Source organism: Urocampus carinirostris, chromosome 7 (assembly GCF_059441175.1).
Source record: "Urocampus carinirostris isolate Australia breed hairy pipefish chromosome 7, RoL_Ucar_1.0, whole genome shotgun sequence".
In the NCBI taxonomy this organism is placed as follows: Eukaryota; Metazoa; Chordata; class Actinopteri; order Syngnathiformes; family Syngnathidae; genus Urocampus; species Urocampus carinirostris.
Window position 1 is genome coordinate 30,621 of NC_142355.1, and position 26,358 is coordinate 56,978.

The 26,358-nt window shown below is 47.1% G+C and overlaps 1 protein-coding gene across 1 annotated transcript; it reads right to left on the reverse strand.

Moving 5' to 3' along the window:
* Positions 1-46: 46 nt before the first annotated feature.
* Positions 47-26,358, reverse strand: phf21ab (PHD finger protein 21Ab). The gene is given in 20 exon segments (XM_088339406.1): positions 47-1,740; positions 2,950-3,053; positions 3,223-3,298; positions 3,484-3,604; positions 3,850-3,956; positions 4,062-4,084; positions 6,138-6,198; positions 7,271-7,350; positions 7,503-7,554; positions 8,561-8,677; positions 8,749-9,007; positions 9,009-9,052; positions 11,794-12,030; positions 13,502-13,639; positions 15,332-15,397; positions 15,483-15,515; positions 18,173-18,262; positions 18,335-18,383; positions 20,962-20,995; positions 25,805-26,358. Coding segments are annotated over 18 exon segments (2,001 nt in total). The 5' UTR covers positions 18,371-18,383; positions 20,962-20,995; positions 25,805-26,358; the 3' UTR covers positions 47-1,383.

The following is a 26,358-nucleotide window of genomic DNA, read 5'->3' on the forward strand; positions in this document are numbered from 1 at the left end:
TTACCGTCTTATCGTTTGGGGGGGAAAAACCTAGAGATACGAACGGTGGTGTTTTTAAAGATTTATTAGCAAACTGATAAAATAAATAAATAGAAATTGGTCAAACGCTTCTAGCGGCGGCCGACGGGCCGGCGAGTCGTCCGGCCGGCTCTGGCCATCCGATCGGCGGCATCGGCGCCGCAGAAGAAGAAGAGGCTCAATACAGAGGTAAGAATCCCACCAAAAGAAGACACGTGTGGAACACAAGTCCCAAAAAATAAACACATTCCTTTCGAAAAATTATGAAAAAATACAAACAATTCTACAAAGGTTCCCCATGTACACTTGTTCTTTTATAGAAGCGCTACAATGCGTCCGAGCACGTGGAAGATTTCAAAAGAAGGAGGATCGGAGGGGGGGAGGGGGATGGAATCGACACGAGAAGGCCACAGTCCCGACCGGACCCCCGCCCAGAAAATCTTCTCCGCCCTTTCCCGCGACCCGACACGGGCTTAGAAAATTTGCATAAGAAGGCATGCTTTCCGGGAGCGGACGGGGAGGAACGGCGTCGCCTTTTCTTCAAATACTGCTGGATGGGAAAAGTGCATGGCTGCCTGGACTGGCCTGGCACAATTGGCAACTCCACGGGCGTTTGATCCGGTACAAAACAGAGAAATCAACATTTAAGGCAGCAAAACACTGAAAGGGTGCGGGTCCACGTGTCACAGTGCGAGTCCAGACAAATCAAAAGAAGGCACTGCCAGTACCTACGGAGGGCGGGGGGAGGGGGGCGCCACCGGACGGTATGACGGGCCGACGCCGGTCGCGTGACCGTCGCGACCGCGACACCGAACGAAAGAGGCACCGTCGATGAGCGAGTAGGGAACGGGCGGGATTTCTTCTCGGATCCGGCAGAACCGCCAGAAGAAGCCGGCTTGTGCTTTTTTTTTTTTTTATTCGCTCGCCGTTGGCGCGTTGGCAGTTGAAGATGGAGACCGGGCGGAACACGGGTAAGACGCAAAAAAAACGCTCTCGCCACATAACCCGCCGAGACTCGGGAGGCCGCTCGGGCTCCGCCCGCCCCGTCGTCGCAGGAGGGGCGGGCGCTTCGGAGGCGCCGGCGTCCCGGACGACGGCGAATCCGAGCGCTTCTTTGTTCGCCGGCGTCCGGACGACGGCGAATCCGAGCGCTTCTCCGCATCCCCCCCCGCCCGCCCGGGACCGCCGCGACAGGCGGGTTCCGGGGCGAGGGCGCCGTCTCCTCGGGAGCGCTCCGGCGACGACGTCTACGGCGAGGCCGCTAGCTACCACGGACACCACGCATACAGACGACATTTACACACATTGGCAACCGTTTTGTTTTTCTCTCCCGCGTAAAAGCCGCCGTTGCCGCCGCCGCCGCTTTCACTCGGCCGGCACGCAAAAGAGAGGAGGTTCTGAGGTTTTGAGGTCGCCCGCGTCCCGCTTGTCCTCCTCGACTCGGTCGGCGGGCGGCGCGCCGTTCGCCGAGGACGCCGGAAGAGGCGACGGCGCCGCCTCGTCCCGCGCTTCGACGCCCCCCGTGCGGTCCTGCGGCGGGAGGACCTCGTTCTCCGGCGCCCTTCCGCCGTCTCGGTCGGCGAGCGGGCTAGCCGCGGCGTCGGGCGCCGCTCGCTTGAAGTCGAAGGTGTGGATGAGGCGCAGGAGATGTTTGACCTTGTCCAAGGACGTCTGCATCTCCTTCTGGCGAGCCAGGATGCCGTTCTTGGTCTCCATACACTTCTAAAGGAGGGACGAAAAGACGGCGTTGGTACGCCTCTCAATTCACCGTTTAACGCGAGAAGCGGCAGAGCCGAGCCGTTCGCCTTTCCTACGTAGAAAGAACGGACGGGTATCGCCGTCGATCCGCAAACGAGGAAACCTCCGGTGTCGTCAACTTAACGCGAAGAAAAGAATATTCGGTGGGGGCGTCACCGCAGCCTATTTTTCAAGTATCGCTCTCGTTGTATTTTGTTCTCCCTCGGATTTTTATAGTGTTTCTGTAGCGTGTTTATCCTACTCCTGTACCTTTTCTGTAGTATTTCCATTGGATATTTTTGTAGTATATCGCTAGTATTTTTGTAGAATTTCTGTCGTTGTACTTTGCTCGTATTTCTGTGGTAGTATTTCTGTAGCACTATTTGTGTATTATAGTATGACCGTAGCGGTATTTTTCCGTCGACGTATTTGAAAGTATTTCCATAGCGGTATCTTGGTAGGAGTAGCGTGCACAAGCTCTTCATGCGTCTATCCCCGTGTCGTTGGAAGAAGCATTTAACGGTGACCAGATGGGCCATTGAGCCGTTTCGCCTTTTGGCTGTTTGTCATTCTGGAGGGGTAAGACCTTTCCCGGGACTTCTAGTGTTAAAAGTCACGTTGTGTTGTATCTGACCTCTAGATGGCACCGTATTGTCTCACGTGAAGGAAAACCGATGGCAAGCGAGCGCGGCGTCGCGGCAAAATGCCGGACAAACGTGGCGGCGACTGCTCGTTTTGTCTTCCGCTATGTGAAACAAATACGCATTTCTAAGAATATTTACGGAACATCTTGCGCTTCTTTTGGCATTTTCGCATAGGCCGGATTCAAACTCTTGATCAGACACCCCTGATTTGCTAGGAAGTTGGATTTTCGGTCTGTTTGGATCCAATGCGAGTTCAGTACTTATTTCCTTTGAAGACGACGTAGGACACGTAACTTTGGGCTCCCGACGCCGCCTGAATATTAGCGCGTTCTGGATGTTCAAGGGAATTACCGACAAAACAAATGAATCTTTTTTGCCGATTCGCGAAAAAGCCGGAAGAAAATCTGACTTTATTGCCGATTTGTTAGCTTTTCGCCGGACGAAACGCGACGCGTGAAAAAGACCGGAGGAGCCCTCGGCCCGTGGCGGTTCGACACCCGGAAGAAGTTTTTGCGCGGCCGTATTTGCGAGAGGCGGCGACGGCGCTTACCGTGATGGCGCCGCTGAGCTGCTTGACTCGCTGCTCCAGTTGCTGGCGTTCCTGCCGCAGTTCGTTGCTCCATTTCAGCAACTTTTGCTTTTCTTCTTCTTTCGCTAAAAAAGACATTTCACAGTGCCCCGTTTATAGCTACCGACGGACGCCGGCGTCAGACGTGATGTCGAACGTGGCAACGATTTCAAGCATTCACAAGCGCTCGACCCCAAACATAACATTCAGGCGTTTTCCGGGATTTCCGGCGCCCGTACCCAACCCCGCGCTCACCTTCTTTGTAGGCGATGTACGAGTGCACGATGGCTAGCGTTCCGGGCCAGGGGACGGCTTCTTCTTTCTTGAGGATCTGCCGAGAGAAGCTGAAACCCGTCAGAGTCCGAAAACCCCCCGGGGGCGAAGCGGTCTGGGACGGGCGCGACGGCGGCGGGGGAGGGAGGGCGTGACCACAACCACCGACGGGACGAGTGCGCGGCATGCCGAGCGGGGGAGGGGGGCTTACAAAGGGCGGAACAGACCTAAAGCGGCCTTTACCTGGTCTCGGCATTTGGGGCAGATCCACATGCCTTTGGGAATGCTTTTCAGGGGGGGGTCCAGGCAGTCCAGGTGAAAGACGCGACAACAGGTGTCGCACATGAGCAACTGGCCACTGCGTCTGCACACAGTGCAGAAATCCTCATGGATGTCGCCCTGCGAGCAAGAATCGGAGCCGTCAGTGGCCCCGCCGTCCCCCTCCGGCCCGCGCCCGGGCAGAGGGGGCGCCGTCGAGCCCCCGCGGCGTCTTTCGGCCGAGAGGCTGTTCGCTTTGTAAGACTGGTGACGGGCGGGCGGGCGGATGATTGACAGACGGGTGAACCCGCGGCGACCCCAGACCCCGCCCCCTTCCCCTCGGTTACTTACGTCCCCGGAGCTGGGGCTGGGCGCGGGGAGGGGACGGGCGGGGCCGGAGGGGGATGTCGGGGTGAGGAGGCCCGGCTCCGGGACGCCGCCGTATTTGGGTGGGCGACCTGGGTGAAATGAGACAGACCGCACAAGACCAGAAAAAAAAAAAAAAAAAAAAAAAAAAATGGAGAGGGGGGAAGAACAAAAAAAAAAAAGTCTAGGTAACGTACCTTGGAAAGGGAGTCGTCGTTGGCTAGCGTGAGGCGGGGGAGGGGTGGGGAGATTCGGGACAGGGTCACAAGCACAAACAGTGTTAGGGCGCACCGCACGCCGCCGGAAAGATGTCTACGCGTCCGAGGGACCCGAACGTTTATCGGAAAACCGGCGTTCCGGGCCGGGGAATTGACGTTTATTGACAACGCAAAAAAGAAAAAAGAAAAGCCCGTTTGCGCGTTTAGCATCGAACGCGTAAGCCTTTCATTGAAATCGTTGAGGGAATGCAGATTTACACCTCAACCAAATCACCACGCTATAAAAACTCAAGCCGTAGCTCATTTTTGCTATTTCTAAATAAATAAAAGAAAAATACAAAATGAACGTTTTAGCGAGTCGTGGCAAGAAGATTCAAACAGTGTTTCTCAACTGTCGGTTCGAGACCCAAAAGTGTGACGCGGAGTCGTTTTGACTGGGCCGCAGGGCTTTGCAAAACGTTGCCTAAAAAAAGAAAGAAAAGAGTCATGACACTCCTTACATATAGACATATCGCTCTGCCAAAAGGAGTCGAGCGCCGCCATTTCACACCCAAAGAAAAAAAAAAAAAGAGCGCTCAAAGTTTGTCAATACACGTTTGCCGTGGTTCAAACGGATACGGCGGAGAACATACCAAATATGGATTCGATTCGATTGAAGACAAAGCGTTTTGGATTCAAAAACAATACGAGGCTAATTGAGCATTAAAGGGACAGTGTGTACGATTTGCCCACCAGAAAACAATACTGACTAAGGAAATTCAAAGTGCACAATGTTTCGTCCCATTTTTTGGCCAAGTCTATTTGGCTTTTTTTCAGGTACCCGTAGCAGCAAGATGGATGACCATTTTGGCGAGGGTCCTGTTACGTCAAAAAGCTGGAAGTATTTGAGAAAATCCACGTTTATATGGATTCGGTGTATTTTTGCTAACTCTATAAATCGATGCCGTCGTTCTAAATGAAGTTTTTATTTACCACTAGGAGTCGCCGCCGTATTTGGCCGCTCTTTTTCCTGTTACTAACGTGTTCAGTCTGCGTGCCGAACACCAGCTCTTCTACACATTTACTGCCCTCTAGTGGCCTTAGGGGGCACGTGGATGGCATTTATTTCAACAAAATCATAACTTTCAAGAGCACGGTCGGGGGGCCCGCGAGGAGTTCGGACATGTGGCCACGGGGCCCATCCCGGAGTCCCGTCACCTTTTCCTTTATCAATAAATATCGATGCAGAAGTCTACATGTTCTATTTCTTTTGAGATATATCACTTTCAATCACAATTAAAGCAAACTCGTGTACGAGGTCCCCGTTTTAAGCACTTCAATTGATATTTAGTTTTGTAGCATTACTGTAGTAGTATTTTTATAGTATTTCCATAATAGTATTTCAATCGTAAAATGGATATGTGTAGTATTTTGTAGTATTTGCGCAGTGTTTTTGCATTTCTGTAGTGAGGGTTTTCTAGCATTTCTTTTATGATAGTATTACTGTGCTCGTATTTCTGTGTAAAGAATCAAAGCAAAATAACACGTTAGGTCCTTGTTTTTAAGTCCTAAATTTTATATTTTGCAGTCGTTTTGTATTTTTTCTGTCGTGGTATCTTAGTTGTAAACACACGAAAGGAGAATGGGACAAAGTTTATTCCTTTTTTTTCTTCAAAATTAGCAGTACTTTTTTGACTATTTTATATCTTATCCTTCTATTTTGACCATTTTTATTTGGCGGGTCGTAGTTTGCCTACCCCCGATCTCGGGTCATACTCGGAAAACTATAGCCGGCCGGACCAGATTCTCCAACGGGCCGGGTCCGGCCCACAGACCGTGCGTTTGACGTGACGCTTTAGCGTGCGAGTTGTGAAAATGAGGGTCAGGTCGGGGGGGATTTTGGGGGCGGTCAGCAAGCGTGTTAATAGCACGGGGCCGCACACGGGCGGGACACCTCCCCCCCTTTGCGCCGCGTTATACCAATCCTAAATATGGCGGCGAGCGGCGGCGGTGATTTAGCAGCGTCACCGAGCGAGAGAGAGCGAGAGAGAGCGAGAGAGAGCGCGTTATACCGACCTCTTTTTCGCGTCCCCAGGTGGAGAGGGCTGTTCAGGTAAGTCACAGCGCTCTTTTTCCTCTGCAACACAAACGGAACAAATCCACTCACCACGCTACTCAAAAAGCCCCCGCAATGTCATTTTGGCAGACACCGCTGGTCTTTGTCTTGTCATTTTCAGCCTCCTGTCTTGCCGTAGACAGCCGCGTCTGTACTTTGTATTTTTCTTTGTCCGTTGTAGCGTTCATTTTTGGTCGCACGACACATTTATCACGACGCACTTAAGTCTTTTTTCAATGAGGATGGAATCATTTCTGCCGTCTGGCTCGGCAACCCAAAATGTTGAAAAAGCCACGTTGGGAAAAGAACAAAACCTGTTGGAAGCGGCAAACAATTTCAAGCTTTCTAAAGGCCTCAAAAGGACAGCAATACATACGCTGCGTATATATATTCATTCATTTGAAAGCGTTAGAAATGCCTTCCGTTTGCTCTTTTACAGAAACCGTCTATTTTGTCACGATCAAAGATTTTTTTAAAAAGAGCCAGGAGGGCGCCGCAGAAACGCTTGTTGCCGAGCCCAGAGCTGAGCTAAAAAGAAAGGAGCAAAAGCAGAATAATGGCCGTCTGGCTTTTGAAGTCCGATTGAGTGAGCCAGGTCCGTGTTCCAACCAAATTAGAGAACTTTTAAGGATTTTCTAAGACGGTTTTCAAATTCCTCCTGTACCATTCCAAAAAGAAATAATACATTATTATGGTCCTAATAAGAATGTTTGTTAATTCATTGTCACGATCACGATGAGTGATTCCACAAACATTAACCGTGTATTTGAGCCAGACAAACTCATGCCAGATGCCGTTATTCACGAGGGAAGAAGAAATGCGACGGTAAAGCCGAACCGCTAGAGAGCATCGCAGGCTTCATTTTTAAGCGGACTTTTGATTTTCGTTGTTCGGCGTGTTTCGAGCCGGACTGCCAAGAAACGCGGCGACAATTTCGAGCGTTAACGAGCACTTTTAAAACTTCGAAAAGACAACATTACTATTCAAACGTCTTTTAGGATTTCAAGCGCTCGTACGAACCCGGGGGAAAAAATCGGGCACGTCCTAAAATCGACACGTTGTTTGGGGATAACGGATCCGTGAATCGCCTTACCTCGGGTTCGAAGACGGCCCCGCTGTAAACCGGGTTAGCCGTTGTTCTGCGCTTCCTCTCCTGCCTCCGGCTCTGAATCTCTGAAAGACAAAGGCGGGTAAGGCGGACGCCGTACGTGCCTCGGGGACATGAAATCCAAACGAAAACCACATTGAAAGGATCCGAATCAAATCCGAAGAAAGCCGACCAACCGAGAGCGAGAGAAAGAGAGAGAGAGAGAGAGAGAGTTCACCTTCTAGATGGTCGTGCGTCACCAGACCCAAGGACACCATGAAGGACACTTTCTACAAGAGGCAGGAAGAAAAAAAATCACTGGTAAGGAGATATGTTCAGGTACGCTGTAGAAGCAGACAAAATATTGCCTGGTTTATTATCGCGGCTGAATTTAGCCTTAAGTCGCTTGCACGAAAACAGGTTAGGCTTAGCTCGGCTGAGGTACTGCCCGTGTTTTCGGCGGCCTCCGGGCCCTGAGCGTTCACACATAGAACGTAAACTCGTATACATACATACATATGTCTAAATGTATACATATATAAAATGTCTAAATGTATATATATATATGTGTACACTGGTTTTGAATGTAGCATGCATAAAAACACCTTTCTGCGTTCGTGCGGGTGCTTGAAACACGAGAATGCATTTCACATGTCATGGTTTTGTTTTTAAGGTTTGAAAAGTGCTTGAATTTGAGGTGAAGTATAAAAGCTGCAAATGGGTGCCGGGGTTAGGAGCTCGGGTTAGGGCTTCAAATAAGGCTTTTGAACGTATTTGACGGTCTCAAGGTAGGATCGGGTAAAGCAGGGTTTAGGCTCCTTATCGCGGTATCGAACTGGATTTCGATTTCTGAAAAAGGGTTACGCTTAGAATTAAGTTAAGGGTTAGGAACTAGGGTTTGAGCTCCACATTAGGGTTCCAAAATAGGGTTAGAGTGAGTTTTGAAAAAGGGTTAGGGCTAGGGTTACAGCTAAGGTTAAGTGTAAGTAGCTACGGTTTGGGCCTCAAGTTCGGGTTTTAAACCCATGTTTGGATTCCGAAACCAGGTTCGGGCTAGAGCTGGGGTTTGAACCTGAGGTTTAGCCTCACGTTCTTTTAATTATCACTGGATATTTTCCTTTTAACGGTCCGGAAAAAATCGGAAATTTGGCTTTGATAGTCCTTGAATTTGTACCAACGTGGTCTTAAACCTTTGGAAAACCTTCATCGATTTGAAGTCAAAAAGGAGACCTATGTGAATTGTTTTCAAATGCGGCCTATCTGGCTAAGCGCGGCTCGAACGCGTCGGTTCGCTACCTCCGGGCTCTCCTCCTTTTTGGGCCTGGGGGGCGACGGCGAGAGGGGCGGCGTGGAGGATGAGGGCGGCGGCACGGCCGGGTCGCGCTCCGGTCCCGCGCAGGCTTTGGCCGCCGACTGCGGAAAAGAGACAAGGGTCGGGCGCAGGGCGCGGGAACGGCGGGGGGAGGGGGGCCTTTTTACCCTACCTTGAGCTCGGCGCTCTGGAGCGAGGGGGGGAGCGAGGGGGGGTCGGGCGCCCGGGCGGGGAGGCAGGCGGCGGGGGCGGCGATAATGATGCCGGCGAGCGGGCCGGCGCCCGTCTTGACGCAGGGCTGCCCGTTGAGGATGCGGAGTTGGTGCACGGGCGCGCCGGGCGAGGACGAGAGCGAAGACGCCGTCAGCTTGGTGGTGGCCAGCATCAGCGGCCTCTGCAGCAGCGGGTGCGGCGCCAGCACGGGGGGGGGCGGGGGCGATGGCCACGTTGGCCGGCGGGGCGGGCCTGGGTCGCACCTGACCGTCAGAGACGAAAGGGGGCTCGTTTCAAAAGTCCGCGCTCCCGAACCTTCGTTTCCCCATGGAGATCCTATCTCCGACTTCCCCGCAAGAACCGACAGAAAAGCGATCCGTTCGTTCCGTGCCTCCCGAAATCACCCGAGTTCGACATGCTAAAAACCAACATTTCCTATGAAATAGTCATTGAACATAGAAATGGAGTCACAAAGAAAAACACGCGAGTCGTCGGCCCTCCGGTGTCCGGGAATCCTCGTAACTTGCTTTTTGTTCCACGGATCTCTCGCGTGTCGACGTAGCGCTGTATTTGAATTCGAGCCGACGGCGTCGTTTCCAAATAAAAGCTCGGATTCGATTCGTTTCGTGGACGACCGCCCTCTCTCGATGATGCGTTTGCGGTGAAAGGTGAATACGGCAGGTCAAACGGACGGGCACGCTTTGTCACCAAAAAAGGGAATTCTTTCCATTTGGTTTAAAAGCAAACACTTTAGACCTTTTTCTACGACGACGACGGAAAAAAAACAGGGTCGGGATGGGAAAGACGCAAAATCCTTTGGATGGGAAGCTGAAAAATCTTACAGCGCTATACTCAGAAACCGCGCCAATGACTTATTAAAGAGTCACATATTTAGTGCCTCTTACTGGTACAACATAAAAAATGGATTTGGATCATAGACAAATATACAATGTTTATTTTGATAAATATTCATAGGTGGAGAAGTTTGTATTTGTTGTACTTTACATAGCGGAATCCACGTTAGTCTGGCATCTTGCTGCAACGCCGTCCTCATCGGGCATTCGCATTAGACAATACAGTGGCGGCCGGTGCTCAATTATTACACCGTTTTTTTTCCTGATGCTTTTTTTTTTTGCCCTCCTCAACCAGCCCAAAATCAATTCTGTCCTTTTTGTTTTGATTCCTTGATTGGATTTGTTTTGGTTTGATTGCAATCAAAGACCTCAACGCAACTATCGTATTTATGTAGAACGCAATCTTTTTTAACCAAAAAAGAGGTCAAAGTTTGGATTAGCGTGACACCAAAGGTTTTACGGTAGTATATTTCAATACGGCGTCAGAACGGTTGGCGCGTCTGTGGCACAGGTCTGAGGTTAGGGTTCAAATCTAGCTACTGGAGTTTGCATGTTCTCCCCTTGTTTGCGTGGGTTTCCTCCGGGCACTCGTGTTTCCTCACACTCTCCTAAAACATGCATGCGTCGCAATTGTCCCAAGGTGGGAACGGGAGAGTGACTTGTCCGTCTCAGTGATTGGCTGGCAAACAGTTGAGGGTGTCCCCTGCTCACTGCCCCGAGATGACTGGAATGGGCTCCAGCATCCCCGCGGCCCCAGTGAGGATAAGCGCTGCAGGTAACGGATCCTGTTTTTTTGCCTAGTATTCAAATCAATGTTTTTGTTTTTTTATGAATACAGCTTTTCTTGTACCACTAGGACGCACTAAATATTGAAGTCAAGCAATACAGAATCCCAAAAGAAACACTCGACACAAAAAAGTAGGTAGAAAAAAACTTTTGAGTGAAACAAGAAATAACCCTTTTAAGAAAAAATTAAAGCAAAATAGAGGATCTCTGAGAACCACGAAATATACATGTTGAAGCGAGCCGAAACAAAGCGAAAAATTCTTTCTCCGGGAATACTACAAAAGTACTATTGCAGAAATACTCCAGGAATACGCTCGTGTCTACATTATCAATGATGTCAATTGTCCTTATTAAGCCATAGTAATGCATACACAAAGCGGTACCTATTTACTCAAGACAGACTTTGCACAATAAAAACAAAGATCATTGGTGTAAAGGAGTTCAATTAACAAATAAACGACACGGTTATCTTAGCATCTTTTTGAGTTCTTTACTACAAGAACAATTCTTCAGAAATACGAAAAGAATCCTCCAAAACTACTACTGCAGAAATAATACACCAATGCCTACATGATGAATGACGTCAATTTCCCCTTATTAATAAACCTCACTTCCATACACAAAGCGGCACCTATTTACTCGCTGCAAGACAGACCTTTTACAATAAACATCATTGGTGTAAAGGAGTTCAATTATATCAAGTTAAATGTATATTTCTATACTTTGTGCTAATATTGATCATTTGAAAAATGTCCCAGACAACAATCGCGGATCACGTTCTCTCCATCACACGATCGTCATTATAACCGACCAAGTGAGAGGTCGACTCTCGAGTTGTGACGACTCGGTCGATTATTATGGCATCCTGCATTCTGATTGGCCGACCAGCCGCAAGAGCTCCTTTTCTGCCCGCGCGACAATCACGGTGCCATCTAAATGATTCCCTTCGATTCCTTATCTCATGATCACACTATTCATAGTCACGGTACCAAAAAACTGCTGTAAAGAATGGAAAAAAATAAATAATACATCATTGAAAAGAAAAACGAGGGAAACGACTCTCGAATTTTAAAGGACATGACAATAACTTGAATTGTGTTCAAGCGATCATTTATTTGTCGCTTACAAGTTTGAGCTCGGAATAAATCAAACTACCCGTTTTTAAATGAACATTAGCGGTGCGCGTCATACACAAATAAACACGGTACGGGATGCGTTCAACTTGCACTCGGTTAAGGTACTTTGATTTCAAACCGCACCCTTATCTTAGCGAATTTCCCGAAGCTTTTCTGGTAGTCGCGCCATCTTGTTTGTTGTTCTTGTTTATCAGGTCATAAAAGAGGGAAGTAGAAGTTTGCACTCACCAGCATGGCGTTCTTTGAAAGAAGCCTGACGGGCTCCAAGGCGCTGAGTTTTGCCGCCACCTGTAGGTTGATGGGGGAATTGCGCGGGTCGGCTTTGGAGACGGTGGTGCCCGTCACCATGGCGACGGTGGCGGCGGGCCTCTGCGGCAAAATGGCGCCGCCCAGGGAGGGCGTGTTGGCCGCTTTCAGCACCAAAGGTAGCGTTTTGGCAGCCAGGACCGGCGTCACCGTCAGCGTCTGAATGCAAAAACAGAAACGCGGGAAGTTTACAAATTTTGCTGGGCCAATCCGGAGCCGGACGTCATTTCAACCGGGAAAAAAAAAAGAATGGCCGCTATTGTGGAGAAACAAAGCTTTTGCGACACATCGAGCGGAGTCCCGGTTCTTTGTTTGGCCCTGGATCACAACAGGTCTCAAAGGGCTACTATGACAGCGTCCCCCGATCTAAAACCGAGGGAAAGGGAAAAGTCAATCTCGTGTACCCTTCATTTTTGTTACATTTGACACAGCAGCTTTAAATACGGTGTGTCAAAACCACGATTCTTCTCCTTCCATATTGTTTCGCATCAATGTCAGGTGGCCAGAGTTCCCTTTATTGCATGCATTAGCTTCCCACCGACGAGCCATCTCAGCATTATCAGTGGAGGCCTCTGTACCAGATTCAGATACAACACTTTCATCATCTGGTCGCCGTTGTTTTTCAGTAAACCGCGCCATCCCTCTCCGAACGATCGTTACTATTGCCGGGCGGACGCACGCCGTCCGACCGATCGCTTCAAACCGTTGACGAGCTGACCATCGATCTTGCCCCCGAACGCCGCGCCCGCTGAAATATTTACAGGAACGTAAAACGGCTCGACAAACCTCGCTGGGGTATGCGCTAATCTTTTTCCACTTTCTTTGAAAGCCGTCGCGGGAGGAGAGGCCCGACAGCATGCACCGGTTTACCCCCTCCGCGTCGTAGGCGTCGATCCCGTCTCGGCTCCGCCTGCCGGCCCGAGCGGGCCACCCGAGAGCCCGGGTGAGCCGGCACAGAAGTGATTTTTAAAAAAGGGTTTCAACTTATATTAAATGAAGGTTTCTACCCGACGAATTTTGACATTCATGCATATAATGTGTTGAGATATTGACTGGCGATGATTAGCCGTTAAGCAATCATTGCACAGCTGCTATAGTATACCATTAAAATTGGTGTAGAAATACATGCATTTCAATACTAATATACATATACACACACACATATATACATATATATATATATATATATATATATATATATGCCTGTGCGGAGTTTGTATGTTCTCCCCGTGCTTGCGTGGGTTTCCTCCGGGCACTCCGGTTTCCTCCCACGTTCCAAAAACATGCATTTCAGGTGAATTGGCCGCTCCAAATTGTCCCTAGGTGTGAATGAGCGAATGAGTTGTCTGTCCCTGTGTGCCCTGCGATTGGCTGGCAACCAGTTCAGGGTGTCCCCTGCCCACTGCCCGGAGATGGCTGGGATGGGCTCCAGCCACCCCCCCCACCCCCCCCCACCCCCCCCGCGACCCTAATGAGGATAAGCGGTACGGCTGATGAGATGAGATGAGATATATATATATATATATATACATATACACATTTCCAGTCCAGTGTCTTTTGTGGAATTTAAGATGCACCGCACTATGGTCGGGAATTTTCGGCCATGAAAGCGTGCCAGTTGAATTCCCACCTGCTGCAGTCCTGCGGGGATCTGCTGGTTCTGCTTGAGGTCGCCCCCTGCTGGAGGCGCATGGACCTGCAGCTGAACTTTGGCTTCCGGTTCTTGCTTGAGCAGCAGCTCTTTCCGCAGTTGCTCCACCACCTTTTTCTGAAACCCCAAAACAGAAAAATAGACATCAGGCGCCTCTTTATGGCTCCGTCCAGGCGCACGGACCTCGCGGGCACGGCACCAAACCGAGGTTAGGCATTGAGACGTTTATTATCTCGGCTGAATTAGGTCTCGGGTCGCTCGCATGAAAGCGGCATGAATTTAGCTCGGCTCACTCGCTACGTCCATTTATTCTCTACAACTAGCTCAGAGCTTGGATGAATATGTATATTATTGCTGATTCGGAGGATCTAAAAAACACTTGAAGTCTTTGACAAGCGTCATATAAAATCGGTTTAAAAAAAAAAAAAAAAAAAAAAAAAAACACCGAGCCCAAAAAACTACCAAAGGCCACAAAAAAGTGACCAAAAAGTATATTGATGCATGTGTGAAATTCCCATTATTCCGTTCCCCGGTCAAAAAGACAAAAGTTGATCAAGGATCAATCAAATTCCCCCCCCCAAAAAAAAACCTAAAAGAGGAATTTGTCATGTCTAAAAGACGAGCGCTACATCGCTTCTGATTTAAGCTTCGACGTAACACAAAATTCTTCAATTTATACCATTATACGATTCAATATGTATTATTTAGCGCCTCCCAGTGGTAAAATAGTGCAATGGCCCATCAGGCTTGGTCATCCGTTTCGCTAAACGCCGACGGTCAAAACCTTCTCACAATATATAAAGCGATCTCTCGGTACATAAGATGTATAGGCTCAAGTCTTCGTTTAACAAATAAAAGTACTATACTTTGACCACATTTTCTTTTATAAACGTCTTTTTTTTACAATCTTGCCGTTTTAGATGTATAAGAGTATAGATCAGGGAAATATACTATACATGACTTTGCCGCCATCATGCGGACGTTATGGAAAACTACATTTCCCCCTTAGTCCTTTAGAAACCACATATTATTCCATTATCAATCATTTTTTTAAAAAGCGCCAGCATGTGGCTCCACATTTAGTTGGGAAAGAAAAGAAGAAAAAACGTTTTCAACTACCTATATTCAACTTTTAAGCAAACGGACACGAGTTTGCGGTGTCCTATGCCAACATCTCATCTCATCTCATTAGCCGTACCGCTTATCCTCATTAGGGTCGCGGGGGGGCTGGAGCCCATCCCAGCCATCTTCGGGCAGTGGGCAGGGGACACCCTGAACTGGTTGCCAGCCAATCGCAGGGCAACTATGCCAACATACCTATCCAAATATTGACCCGTATTTCTTTTTATTTTATTTTATTGATTTTTGTATGTGCTGTCTTGCTGTCGGTCACCCCTCTCGAGGGATATGACCAGGGTAGATAGATCGATAGATCTAGAAGAAAACTACTTTGGATTTTAACCAGTGTATTTAATGTGCACTGATTGCAGTTTTCAAAGAAAAGAAAAAGAGAAGCTAAAATGGAGCGGCCCCCAAGAGATTGTGTATTATTTAGTACTTGCTAATAGAAAAAAAACGATTGCTTTTGAATAATAAGCAAAAGTACATGCCCCCCCCAACCCGAACATGATTTTTGGTCGCGAGGTGGAATACAGCGCCATCTCGAGTCCCTTTAAAAAGCAAACCGCGAAAAGACAGATGTCTCGTTTCGGTCACCGAGTCTTCCTTGTCCTCTATAGCGCTCCTTTTCACGGCGACATCTAGCGCCGACACGCTGTCCCTTTAAGCTCGGCGGCGGCGCACCGGTACCTGCTTTTCGCTTAGCGCCGTGATCTTTGCCTGAAGTTCGTGAAGTTGCTTCTTCAGATCGGCGTTCTGGGGAAAAAAAAGCGGGGTCGGGGGCGTAGTTGTTGAGTGAAGGAGCCCCCGAACAACGTGAGCGTTTTGAGGGTCCCTTTACCTGAGGGTCCTGCTTCATTTGGGCCACCAGTTTCTGCGGGCGCAAAGACAGCCATCAGAGATTTGTCACTCGCCAGGAGAAGAGATGAGAGAATTGCGGCCTCGTCCTTATGCCTTCCCCACTTCGGCTTTCTTTTTTTGTTACGGTATTGTCCCCATTAGAAGTCGCTTCGGAGCACAAAAATGCTAAATCGAGAGGGAATGAGCGATCGAAGTCGCACTTTGGGGACCGTTTGGATTTTGAAACGCCGACGGTGAAAACATACGTGTCGTTTAGAAGGGCGATTTCAAATCCACATAGAGAACGGGCCGATGCTAACTTGACACGTACGTGCGCGGGCTAACCACGAAACATACGGAGAGGTTTTCTCAAGCAGAGGGCTCTCCGAGCATTTCCGAGCAGAAAGCTACGTTTTCTTCCTTACCGACGCAAGGGGCAGTCTCATTCGGATCCATTTCGAAAATAGCGACTTAGCCAAATGGCTCGCTAGAACGAGAACGGTTAACAGGTAAAAAAAAAATAAAAAAACCTCAACGGGAGCGGGATCGCTAGCCGAAAGAGTAAAAAAACATCGAAATAGCTGAGATCAAAAGCTAAAAACAAAGCCAGATGGCTAGCTGGAAAGGAGCCCGAAGTTGAGCTTGATAACTATCAAAAAAAAGGTCAGATTTTAGTTAGAAAGAATGCAAGACTTTAAAAAGTTAGCTAGATAGCTTGATAAATAGCTAAAAAGTTAGGAAGATAGCTAGCTAGAAAGGTTAACCGGTGAAAAAATGAATAGAGAGCTGGCTGGCTAGACAGCTAAAAGTAAAAAGGTAACATTTTAGGGAGATCGTATGCAAAAAAAAAAGTAAAAAGCTAGCTAGAGAGCTGGTTAAATACCTAAAAAGGTAGAAAGATAGCTAGATCATCATTTTTGCTCATTCACTTTATAAAACTCATAAATTCAATCTGAGCTGGATATGTTCCCTGTCAAGTAAATCAATAAAAAAGATGAATACATACATTTATATAACACACAAATAGATGATCATTCTACTCTCTTAAATAATTGCTTAAAAATAACGATCAATAAAGCCGTACCTCTACTTCCGAATGTCTGGAGATCCGAAAGTTTCACGTTACCGAGTACCTGAATATATCGCCTCTAGTTACAAAGTCAAAAATACACAATGCGCCGCTATTAGCCGCTCCCGGGACGCGTGCGGGTATCCCAGCATGCTCTTCGTGTCACGTCACAGTTCAGAGTTCCGGCACGACGGCGGGAAGGAGGACGCGGCTATCGTTCAATCGGCCCGAACGGAAGACGTTCTAGCAAAATTCTACAAAGTCTTCAAATTTGTAGAAAGGAATCACCCGGAAAAAGGGCTGACGCGTCGGGCTATCGCCGCGTCCCACGGATTCTCAAAAGCCGGCAAGAGTCATCGGATCGAACCGCCAGGCAAATCTTCAAGAACCCTACTCTGGCATGAAGAACGTGCTTAGCAAACTATCAGTTTAGCTCCAAATCATAAAATCCAATGACATTTTCATAATCCGTGTCACTTATACCGGTTAACAACTCCTCTAACTCAGAAGGATAAGCTGCTTCCTTCTTCCGCTTTAAAATCCCCCCCCCAAACTATCAACACAGGCCTCGAGCGCCGTCTTGTGGTTTAAGGTGAAAGTAGCATGTCATGCGATATGCACAGAACCGGTCATGAGAAAAATGAAACTCAATGATATCATAATGTGTTGATAATTTCACAAATAAGTGGCACCCGCGCCAGGCCAAACTATGAAAAAAAAAAAACGGTAACTTATAGTCTGGAAAATACAGTTAGAAAATCAGATATGCCCTGCTTATTTTGACAATTGTGTAGACCGGACCACAATTTGAATGAGCTTGAAGTTCTATCTATCGCAATTCAAAGGTAGGTAGGTCGTGTACTTAAATCGATCGAGGAATCAAAAAGTCCAAAATTGTCGACAGACGGCACCCTAACAAAGTTTCCCAAAAGAGAACGTGGTTTTTTCAAGATTAAGCGTGTCGATATGACCGAGTACTGACAAAAAAACAACAACTAGCCAATAAAATGCAATTAGAAAATAAATCAATCAAAAATCGCTTTGTCCTAAATCGTGCGGCCCTATCCCTCATTGCGCATCATGTTCTGCGTTCCGATTGGCTTAACTAAAGAAGATGCTTTCTAGCGCTAACAAAGCCGGACTTCTCCATCGCCTTAACTCGCTCTGCGGGGCTACTCGTGGATTTTTCAAAAACGTTTCATAACGAAAAATAGATGGTGTCTGTAGGACTGAACCGGAAGGTATAGATTCATGTTGATGATGTCTGTGTTTTGTCTGTACAGCCCTGTGGCCATTCTTGTGGACATTATCGCCATCTACCGTTAATGAGTGTCATTGACCCTCGTAAATGGTCCCTTTCAAGTCAATGAAGAGCTCCCAAAGCGCCTTATGATGTATTTCACATTTACCTGTTCACACACACACACACACACACACAGTGTTCGGTGTCTTGCCCGAGGACACTTCGACATATCACGCGGAGGGGCGGGGAATCGAACACGCGACCTCTCGATCCCGAGACTTGACCTCCTTTTTAGTGTTATTTGGCCCGCGACCCGCTTTTTTCGAGAAGCATAATAGACATAATAGATCGGAGACAAAAGAGTGGAAAAGCGTCCAACCTGATGTATCTGTATCTCCACTTTGAGGGCCTCCTGCAACATCTGTAATTCCATCATGGATGCCGTCAGTCTCGCAGCTGATGGATCAGCCTGGAGGAGGAGCGAAGGGCTCAAGGTCATACAAGGTCGTGCCGGGTCAAGTCAAGTCACACGCGCGTCTACCTGAACCCCGCTGGGAATAGCATCCGACTGAAGCATGAACGTGCTGCCGCTGCCGGGAGAAAGAAAAGATGGCCGTGAAAAAAGTCCACCGGAGCGGAAAATTGGGAGCTTTGACGCCGGTTTAGCATTAATGGCGCAACGGCTAACATTTGCCTCTGCCCGTGTCCGTTCGGATCATTCGCTTTTAGATCCGAGTCTCGATGGCAAAGCGTTTCAAAACGGCACGCTAGCACGAGTGGCTAGCGCTGCCCACAGGTTTGAAAAAAAATGGAAAAGATTCTACCGCAGATGGTTTCAAAACTGCTGAAATTGTCAAGCGTTTGGACACTAGCGTTCGCCGTTAGCATCGCCTAGCCATTCTTTATTCGCCGTGTATTTGCGAGACCGCGACTTTTCGGCCGCAAACCGAGTCCTCGATTTTTACGTTCCGATCGAACGGAAGTTAGCCGTCGACGACGCGACGCCGTTCTTTCCGTATCTCGGGCGGCCCGAGTTTCCTTTAATCCTCGGAGTACGATGACAAGCCGATGCGATTCGGTCCGATGAGGCGACCGCCTCCCGCGACGACGACGCAAAGAGGCGACGTTTCCCATCCGTGTTGCGATTCGGCAGCGTTCTCCTCGGAGAACGCTCGTCCTGGCGTGTTCGCTAGAAATACAGAGCTCGCATTTTGCCCGTGTTGGCAGCCCTCTTAGGCATTTTCTTCCGTCACGGACCACGATTGGGTTTTTGCGCATCCCGTCCATAAGGAAAGGAATTCAACCCTCTACCGAGAAGCCCCTTCATATGTTTACAGTTTAGTGAAGTGTTTGTCAACCGCCGGCCTGCGGACCGGTACCGGGTCCCACCGAAAGAAATAACAGTTGCCTTCATTTTTGCTCGTAGCGTATTTGTTTGTATACAACACACTTTTGTCCCAAAATAGAAAGATAGATAGATAGATACTTTATTCATCCCCGTAGGGAAATTCACACTTCCAGCAGTCTAAAATAGAACTTAAGTTCACGTGCTCGGGATACACAAAGTTATACGACAGTATAATACCATATTTGATTCGTCCGCCGACCGCATTTGCACATCGGACGCGACAAGAACCGAACCCGGATAACGATGGTGAGAGCGCCGAACGTTAGCCGCCGGACCGCTAGGGATGTAGATGACATAGGAAAAGGCACTCGGTTCAGTCCCGTCGCAGTTTTTACTCGCGCTGCCAAGTTGTTTAATACTTGGGGCTAGCATTTCATTCACCAACAGTACCAACATCAAATGTACAATGTATTTTTTTATGTACTTCAAAGTCTGATTCGGCATCATAAACACGGGGTTTTTTTCCGTCGTCGTGCTCGTTTGGGTTTATACCCTTACGGGAAGGTACTGCGAGTCAAAATAGTGTGATAATGAGATCAAACCGAATGCCTTTTCCTATGTCATCTAAACCTCATGAGTCCTAGTCATGGCATCGGGGATTTAGGCTTATTATCATTGTTTGTATCGGCCGTAAGACAGTGGATTTTCCTTAATAAATAAGTTACTGAGTTTAAGATCTAATACGAGGCTAAAAAACGGATATAAGGTCATTAAAGAAGTGCTCTACATAAAAAGGTTCCGTTTGTTTGAGCTTAAAGTTGAAAATTGTTGCGAAATAATACTACTTTGGGGTTTTCGGCATCACTTCCGGTTTTGCGATCGGCTCGTCGTCGGTATTTTTACGCAACGGATGACGCGTGTCCAATCCATCTCCGTCCATGTCGAAGTATTAACACGGCAGGGCTCGAGTTTCTACAAGTGTTTATATGATGTAGAAACAACTATATCTTGTAATAGTTTAGATAAATGTCAAGTTTGTGGACTCCGTTTGGAGAATTCTTGGTCTGCAGTTTCCACCGTCCGGAGAAGGAAATTAAAGCTTCGATAACACGGCCTCTTTGGCTCTTTAACCGGGTGTCTCTTGGATAAGACTACGTTGTTCATTTTATGAACGGGCCGGGCCGCCAGACCTTAAACCTCTACGCGGTTCGGAAAAGGTTGCTGAGGACTGCATCGCACCTTTCAGAGGAGGAAAAAGAAAGTGAGAGAGAGAGAACAAGAACGAAATGAAAGAAAGTGAGAAAACAGAGAGAGGGAAGAAACAGAGAAATATAAAGAAAGAGAAGGAGACACAGAGAGAGAAAAAAATAAAGAGAGGAGAGAAAAGTCAAAAAGGAGACAGAGAAGGAAAGAGAGAAAAAGAGAAAAACTAATAAACCTCGAGTTGTTTTTAGGGCGTCTCCCCCGGCTTTGGGGACATCAAGTGTTCATATTTCAAAGTGCAGCTCATTTTTCTTTGGCAGGCTTGATTCATCCCCTTGGTGTGCTCACGGGCCGCATCTTTGACTCCCCCGGCTTAATGGAAACTGGAACCACTCGCCATTAACTCCGATGATGGAGAAAGAGTCATTTAATTGGGATGGAGAAATTGAGGACTTTTATGGCCAAAAAAGTTGAATTATCCCGAGTACGACCAAAATATCCCATCGAGTACTGTCAAAGCTCCCGTTTTGCATGATATGAATAGTGTGAGCTAAAACATTTCTCCTCTAGAAAGGCGTCTGACATGTTGCCAGATACATGCCGGAATTGCAGCTCACCGGTTGGCTGCGGGACCAGACTCCGCCCCTTGCCCTGCAAACACACATAAAATAAAGACAATCAGCATCTGAGCCAAGGATGTCAAAGTTGTGGCCCGCGGTCCGGTTGTGGCCTACCAGAAGCTTTTCTTCGACCCCGGAGATGATCTTGACACATTTTGGGATCACACAGCAAGAATTGCGTTGTTGTTGTTTTTAACTATACGATATTTATACTCGAAGAAAGTCTCGTTTATGCTCAATAGATTTTAGAGCTTTATTGTAATTCGATCCAATTCAATAAGAAAAAGACAGTTTATGTCAATTTAGCTTAGCCCATTTTTGCTAAGATAGCCACTTTCAGCTACTAAAGGTGGCTAGCGTGGATACCAGCGCTCAGGCACTTCCTGGCATCAATTTTGTCATTTGAAAACATTGGAAAATTGAACATATAATACACTGCAAAAAAATGCTATCTTTTCTGTTTTAGGTAGCGAACCCATATTTAGCTTTAGCTGTTAGCGTTAGTATTTGTATTGCCTAGAATGGTTTCAGTGGCCAACCTCGGCGACTCGAGTGACTTTAGCGGCCGACACGTCGGATGCTCTCGTTAGCTGCGACGCGCACGACATTAGCAAATTCTTCCGTTTAACGTTTGCGTTATGGGGATTTTCGTTAGGGAGACGTTCGAATTTTGGTGCCTCTTGAAAAGGCACTATTTTTTACAGAGCCGATCGAAAATACCGATTTAATTTGGTGGCAATCTATTGCTTTGATTGGAATGAAGCCCATCGATCGGTCCGGCCCTCAGCTCGTAGAGTCGTTTTTCATTTGGCCCTTAGACGGCCCCCGGTTCGAGCGAACAAATAACAGAGATTGAATACTCAAATACTAGAGAAATACCCCCAAAAATACTCCTACAGAAATACAAGAAAATATTACAGATATACAACAAAAATACTACAGTGATATTACAAAATACTATACGGACAAAACGAAATGCTGCTCAAGAAATACAGAAAAAAAAAAAAATAATACATCAGAAATGTAACAAATTATTACAGAAATACAACAAAAATACGAGACCAAAATACCATTACAGTTACACTATAGCGCAAAAATACAACTATAAAAATATAACGACAGAAATACTGTAAAAAAAACAAACAAGAACAAGATGTACTACAGATAACGGCTACAGCAATACTACTAAAGAAACACTGAAAAATATGACGGAAATACGACAAGGGGTGCTGCTTGCAGCCTTTTAGGACTTTTTGTGATGACGGGCCAAACAAAGAAACAGGATAAGAACATTTGGCGAGCGTAACTGTGTCCTTGAGCGAAAAACAGGAGAAATCCCAAATACTCGAGTGTCCCGATTTCAAGCCGTCACTATACATTTCAAGTCTCATCAAAGTTGCTCAACATAACAAATATCGCAAAGAAAAAAATGGCGTTGCACAAAACTGTGAAAATAAATACCTCGGGAATTATTTTGGGTGGATTCGGTAGCCGTTCAACTTAATTGTCCGCCTTGTTCCCTATCATTGTACTATTAGTAGAACTTGGGCAGGTCTCCGAGCACTAGCTCGGAACTATTTGCCTGCCTTTGATCCCGATAGAGAAAAAAAGAGAAAAGACTCTCTTTAAAGACGTTTGTACAAGTTGACCCTGGAGTGCCGTGTCCAATCTCATCGCGTACAATGTTGACTACACTGCAACGACAATAAAGACAATCGGTTGGGCACGAATGAAGTTTTTCTCTTTTAACCAGTGGTCGCGAAAGGAAGTGAAAATGCCCGCACGCAAATGCATCACGAGCAAGTTTTTTGCCCCGACTCAAAAAGGCAGCGAGTCCCAAGGTCCCGGTTTGGCCCCGGCCGATAGGGAAATTCTGTTGGCCGTTTTGCTCGAATCCAAGTAAGGCCATATCAAACCGGGTCTCCCCCTAGGGCAGGGCGGGCCGACTGTTAGAGTGGCCAGTGTAACTCGCTACATGTTGGATTTCTTGAATGAATGGAAACTTTAGTCCCACATTAAAATAAAAACAGAACAAAAACAATCACTCAACAACAAAATAATGTGACATCATATGTTCGAAAAGGGGAAGTAAGAAGCAAATGCTTATATTCCCAACCCCTTCATCTTCCCTATTAAATACACCAATGATAATAACAATGGTAATAATATTAATAGTAACAGTTCCGATATAAGAATAGCAACAATAACAACAAAGTTAACCATAGTTCTAGACGCACTATTCCCAATCTCTCGTATCACTCATACCCCATTTTCTTCATCTCTGTATTCCGCCAGGAGTGTTTTTTGTATTTAAATTTGAACACGTGAATCGTTGGACATTGTTTGATCTCGTCTTGTAAATTGTTTCAAAGTTTGACTCCGCACACAGACACACGCATACTTTTCCTGGTGGTTCTCACCTTTGGGATTATGAATTGACGACAGCAAGTTATAATTTCCCTCTTTCTGAATGAATAGAATACATCTTTATTGTCATTGTTACAAAACGGGTTAACATATTGTGACGAGATTGGGCATGACATTCCAGGCTCACACATTCACAGTGAGGTAAAAAATGAATCATTTATGGATATTTCCTGGCACTATTTTTTGTTGACATCAAATAGCAGTTGTGCAGTGAAAAATTTGACTAAATCATCTCATTTTAATCATTTGGACTGCAGGAATAAAATATGAGTATGATCTGGATATCCTACCCTGTGTATGGTTCTAATTGCACGTGTTTGGAGGCTGTAGTGGCTGTAGTGAACTTTTGTAATGATTGCCCCAGACTTCTGCACAATATGTTAAGTATGGCAGAACTAGAGAACAATATCATAAATACAATGCCTTGAAGTTTAAAAGGCATTTGGCTTTATTAATTAATGATTGAAATGCTTTTAGATACTTTAGTTTGTATGTGTCTGATGTGTGTTTTCCAGCTTCATTTATTATCTATTATGACTCCCAACAACTATATTTCTGATACAGTGTCTATTGCAGCTGTCTTGACATCTGTTCAGAGATTGAGGATTTTCATCGAATCGCTCGCACAACGTTCACAAGGAAAGACAAATCGTGGATGTCGTGCCTGTTTGAAGCACACGGTTGGATAGTTCGTTTGGGTAGTATCGCAGCGGTTGTATTTTTGGAGTATTTCTGAAGTCGGGTTTTGTAGTAAATATATATATTTTTTTTAAACAGTTTGATGATTTGGGTTAGAAAGTTAGCCTTAGAGATTTAGAGTGAATGGAAGTTAAGGTTAGAGGGCGGAAGGGTTTAGGCTCAGGAGTGGGAGGGTTAGAAAGTTAGGGGTTTAGGAAGTTAGGTCAAGAGACAAAACAATGACAACCATGTCAAAGCCCTCCATTTAAGAAGGCACCCGAAAGACGGCGTGTGTACCAAAAGTCTGACACATCACATCAGCATTCCGAAAAGACCAAACCGACGGCACTTGTACAGAACAGTGTGTCCTGCCGATGACAACATCAGAATGCAGAAAAAGGACAGAAATTCCATTTTGTGGACCGAGTCTCAAAAAGGACCAGTCGGATGCCCTTAAATAATACAAAACTGCCCACGGCATCTCAAACTATTATTGTAGTACAATTGTGTTTTTTTTGTATACGGGTGGGTAGAATTGGAGCGCTCGGAACCGCCGCCGTCGAAATACATTTTCGTTTGACGCTTTGGGGTCGAAAGGTGCAGACGAACCGCAGAGATACTACGGCAATACTCAAATAATACCGGTACAACGTGACCACGACGGAAAGTCCGCAAAAATGAAACTACCACAATAGTACAACTCAAATAATACACCAACAATGGTACTACAAAATAACGTTACAATACTGCAGAAATAGAACTGCAAAACACAACTAAAGGTTCTACTAAACTGCAGAGCACTACTACAAGAATACAACAGCAATGTACAACTTTAAAAATGTTGTGTTATTGCTACTAAAATACAGGTAAAAACTACAAAAACAGTACTACAATACTTCTACAAAAACACAACTAACATAGTACACATACAATACCGCCACAAAATACACAATTAGAATACTGATACTACAACAATAATGCCAGAACATACGACAGCACTATACAGTACAAAAATACTGATAGGTTATTACGCCCAAAAAAAAAGTAGTAAAACTATTCTACAAAGACGTAGTAGAAAAATACCGCTGCTACGAAAAGACCACTACACAAATGACAACTATCTTTATACTACTAGAATACAACTACAATATCACTATGATACAGTAATACTACAACAGAAATAGTGTAACGCTTTTATATTTAGAAGTCCAAAGATACTTCAGGAATAAATTACTATGAAAAGTACGACCCAAATAAAACTAAGGTTCGCTAGCTAGCTCGGATAGGCTACTCGCACCCGTTAGCTTGGCGAGCTAACGCGGCGGCTCCTTTCGGTCGAAGGCGAACTACAATCGGCGGCGGCGGAGCAGTGCGGGAGGCCGGGCGAGGGAGCCCCGCGACCAACAGGCCGACGAGAGGCCAGCCCCGGGACCGGCCCGCGAAGCGGCGGCGGGCCCGCAGGGAGACTGGCGAACGGCCGGCCCGCGCAACCATCCAGAGGTGCTCCAACTTGTGTCGGCCGCGTCCCACTTCCCGTCGGAGTTCCGACGAGAGGCGGCAAAGAGTGCGACGAGGAGTGGGGGACCCCCGCGTCCACGCCCCGGCCCCACGCTCGTCCTTCCCCGGTCGCTCGAGATAAAAGAAATAACGGCCAGGCGACCCCCGGACATCGCCGGCGAGGGCGACGTGAAAGTTAGCCGAGGGGAAAAAGCTCCAGTCGCCCGCTCGCACTTACTCAGCAGCGGTCCTCCTCCAGACGAAGGCGAGAGATTGTTGCGAGCAGCCGTTGGCGAGAGCGACCGGAGCCCATAAAGGATTGGCGCTCGCTCGTCTCCCCGGAAAAAGTGCTGGAATTCCGGCCTGACTTTTTCCAAATTGACGGGAAAAAAAGAAACAAACTGAAGCTACAAAACAAGAACTCTTGTTCGGGAGCTCATTCAGTTCGGCCTGCGCACAATTGGGATCCCTCCGCCGGGGAGCTGCGCGAAGGCCCGGACGAACTTGTCGGAGTGGCTGAAAAAGCTCCGCGGTTGGCCGGCGGCTGTTGGAGATGGGCGACGCCGGAGATGGAAGCGGGTGGCCGGGCGTCGAGGGTTGGCGCCGGCTCGGCGGAAAGAGGGCTTCTGGAAACGGACTACTTTTGGTGTCGCTGCGGCGAATTTATTTCACTTTGCCTAAGGAACGGCGGTGCTGCGACTGCCATTGCCTAGGGAAAGTACCCGGATGTCAACTCGGTGAAACTAGCGAGTGAAAGTTGTCGTGAACGCGCGCTCCTCGTGTGCGCGCCGT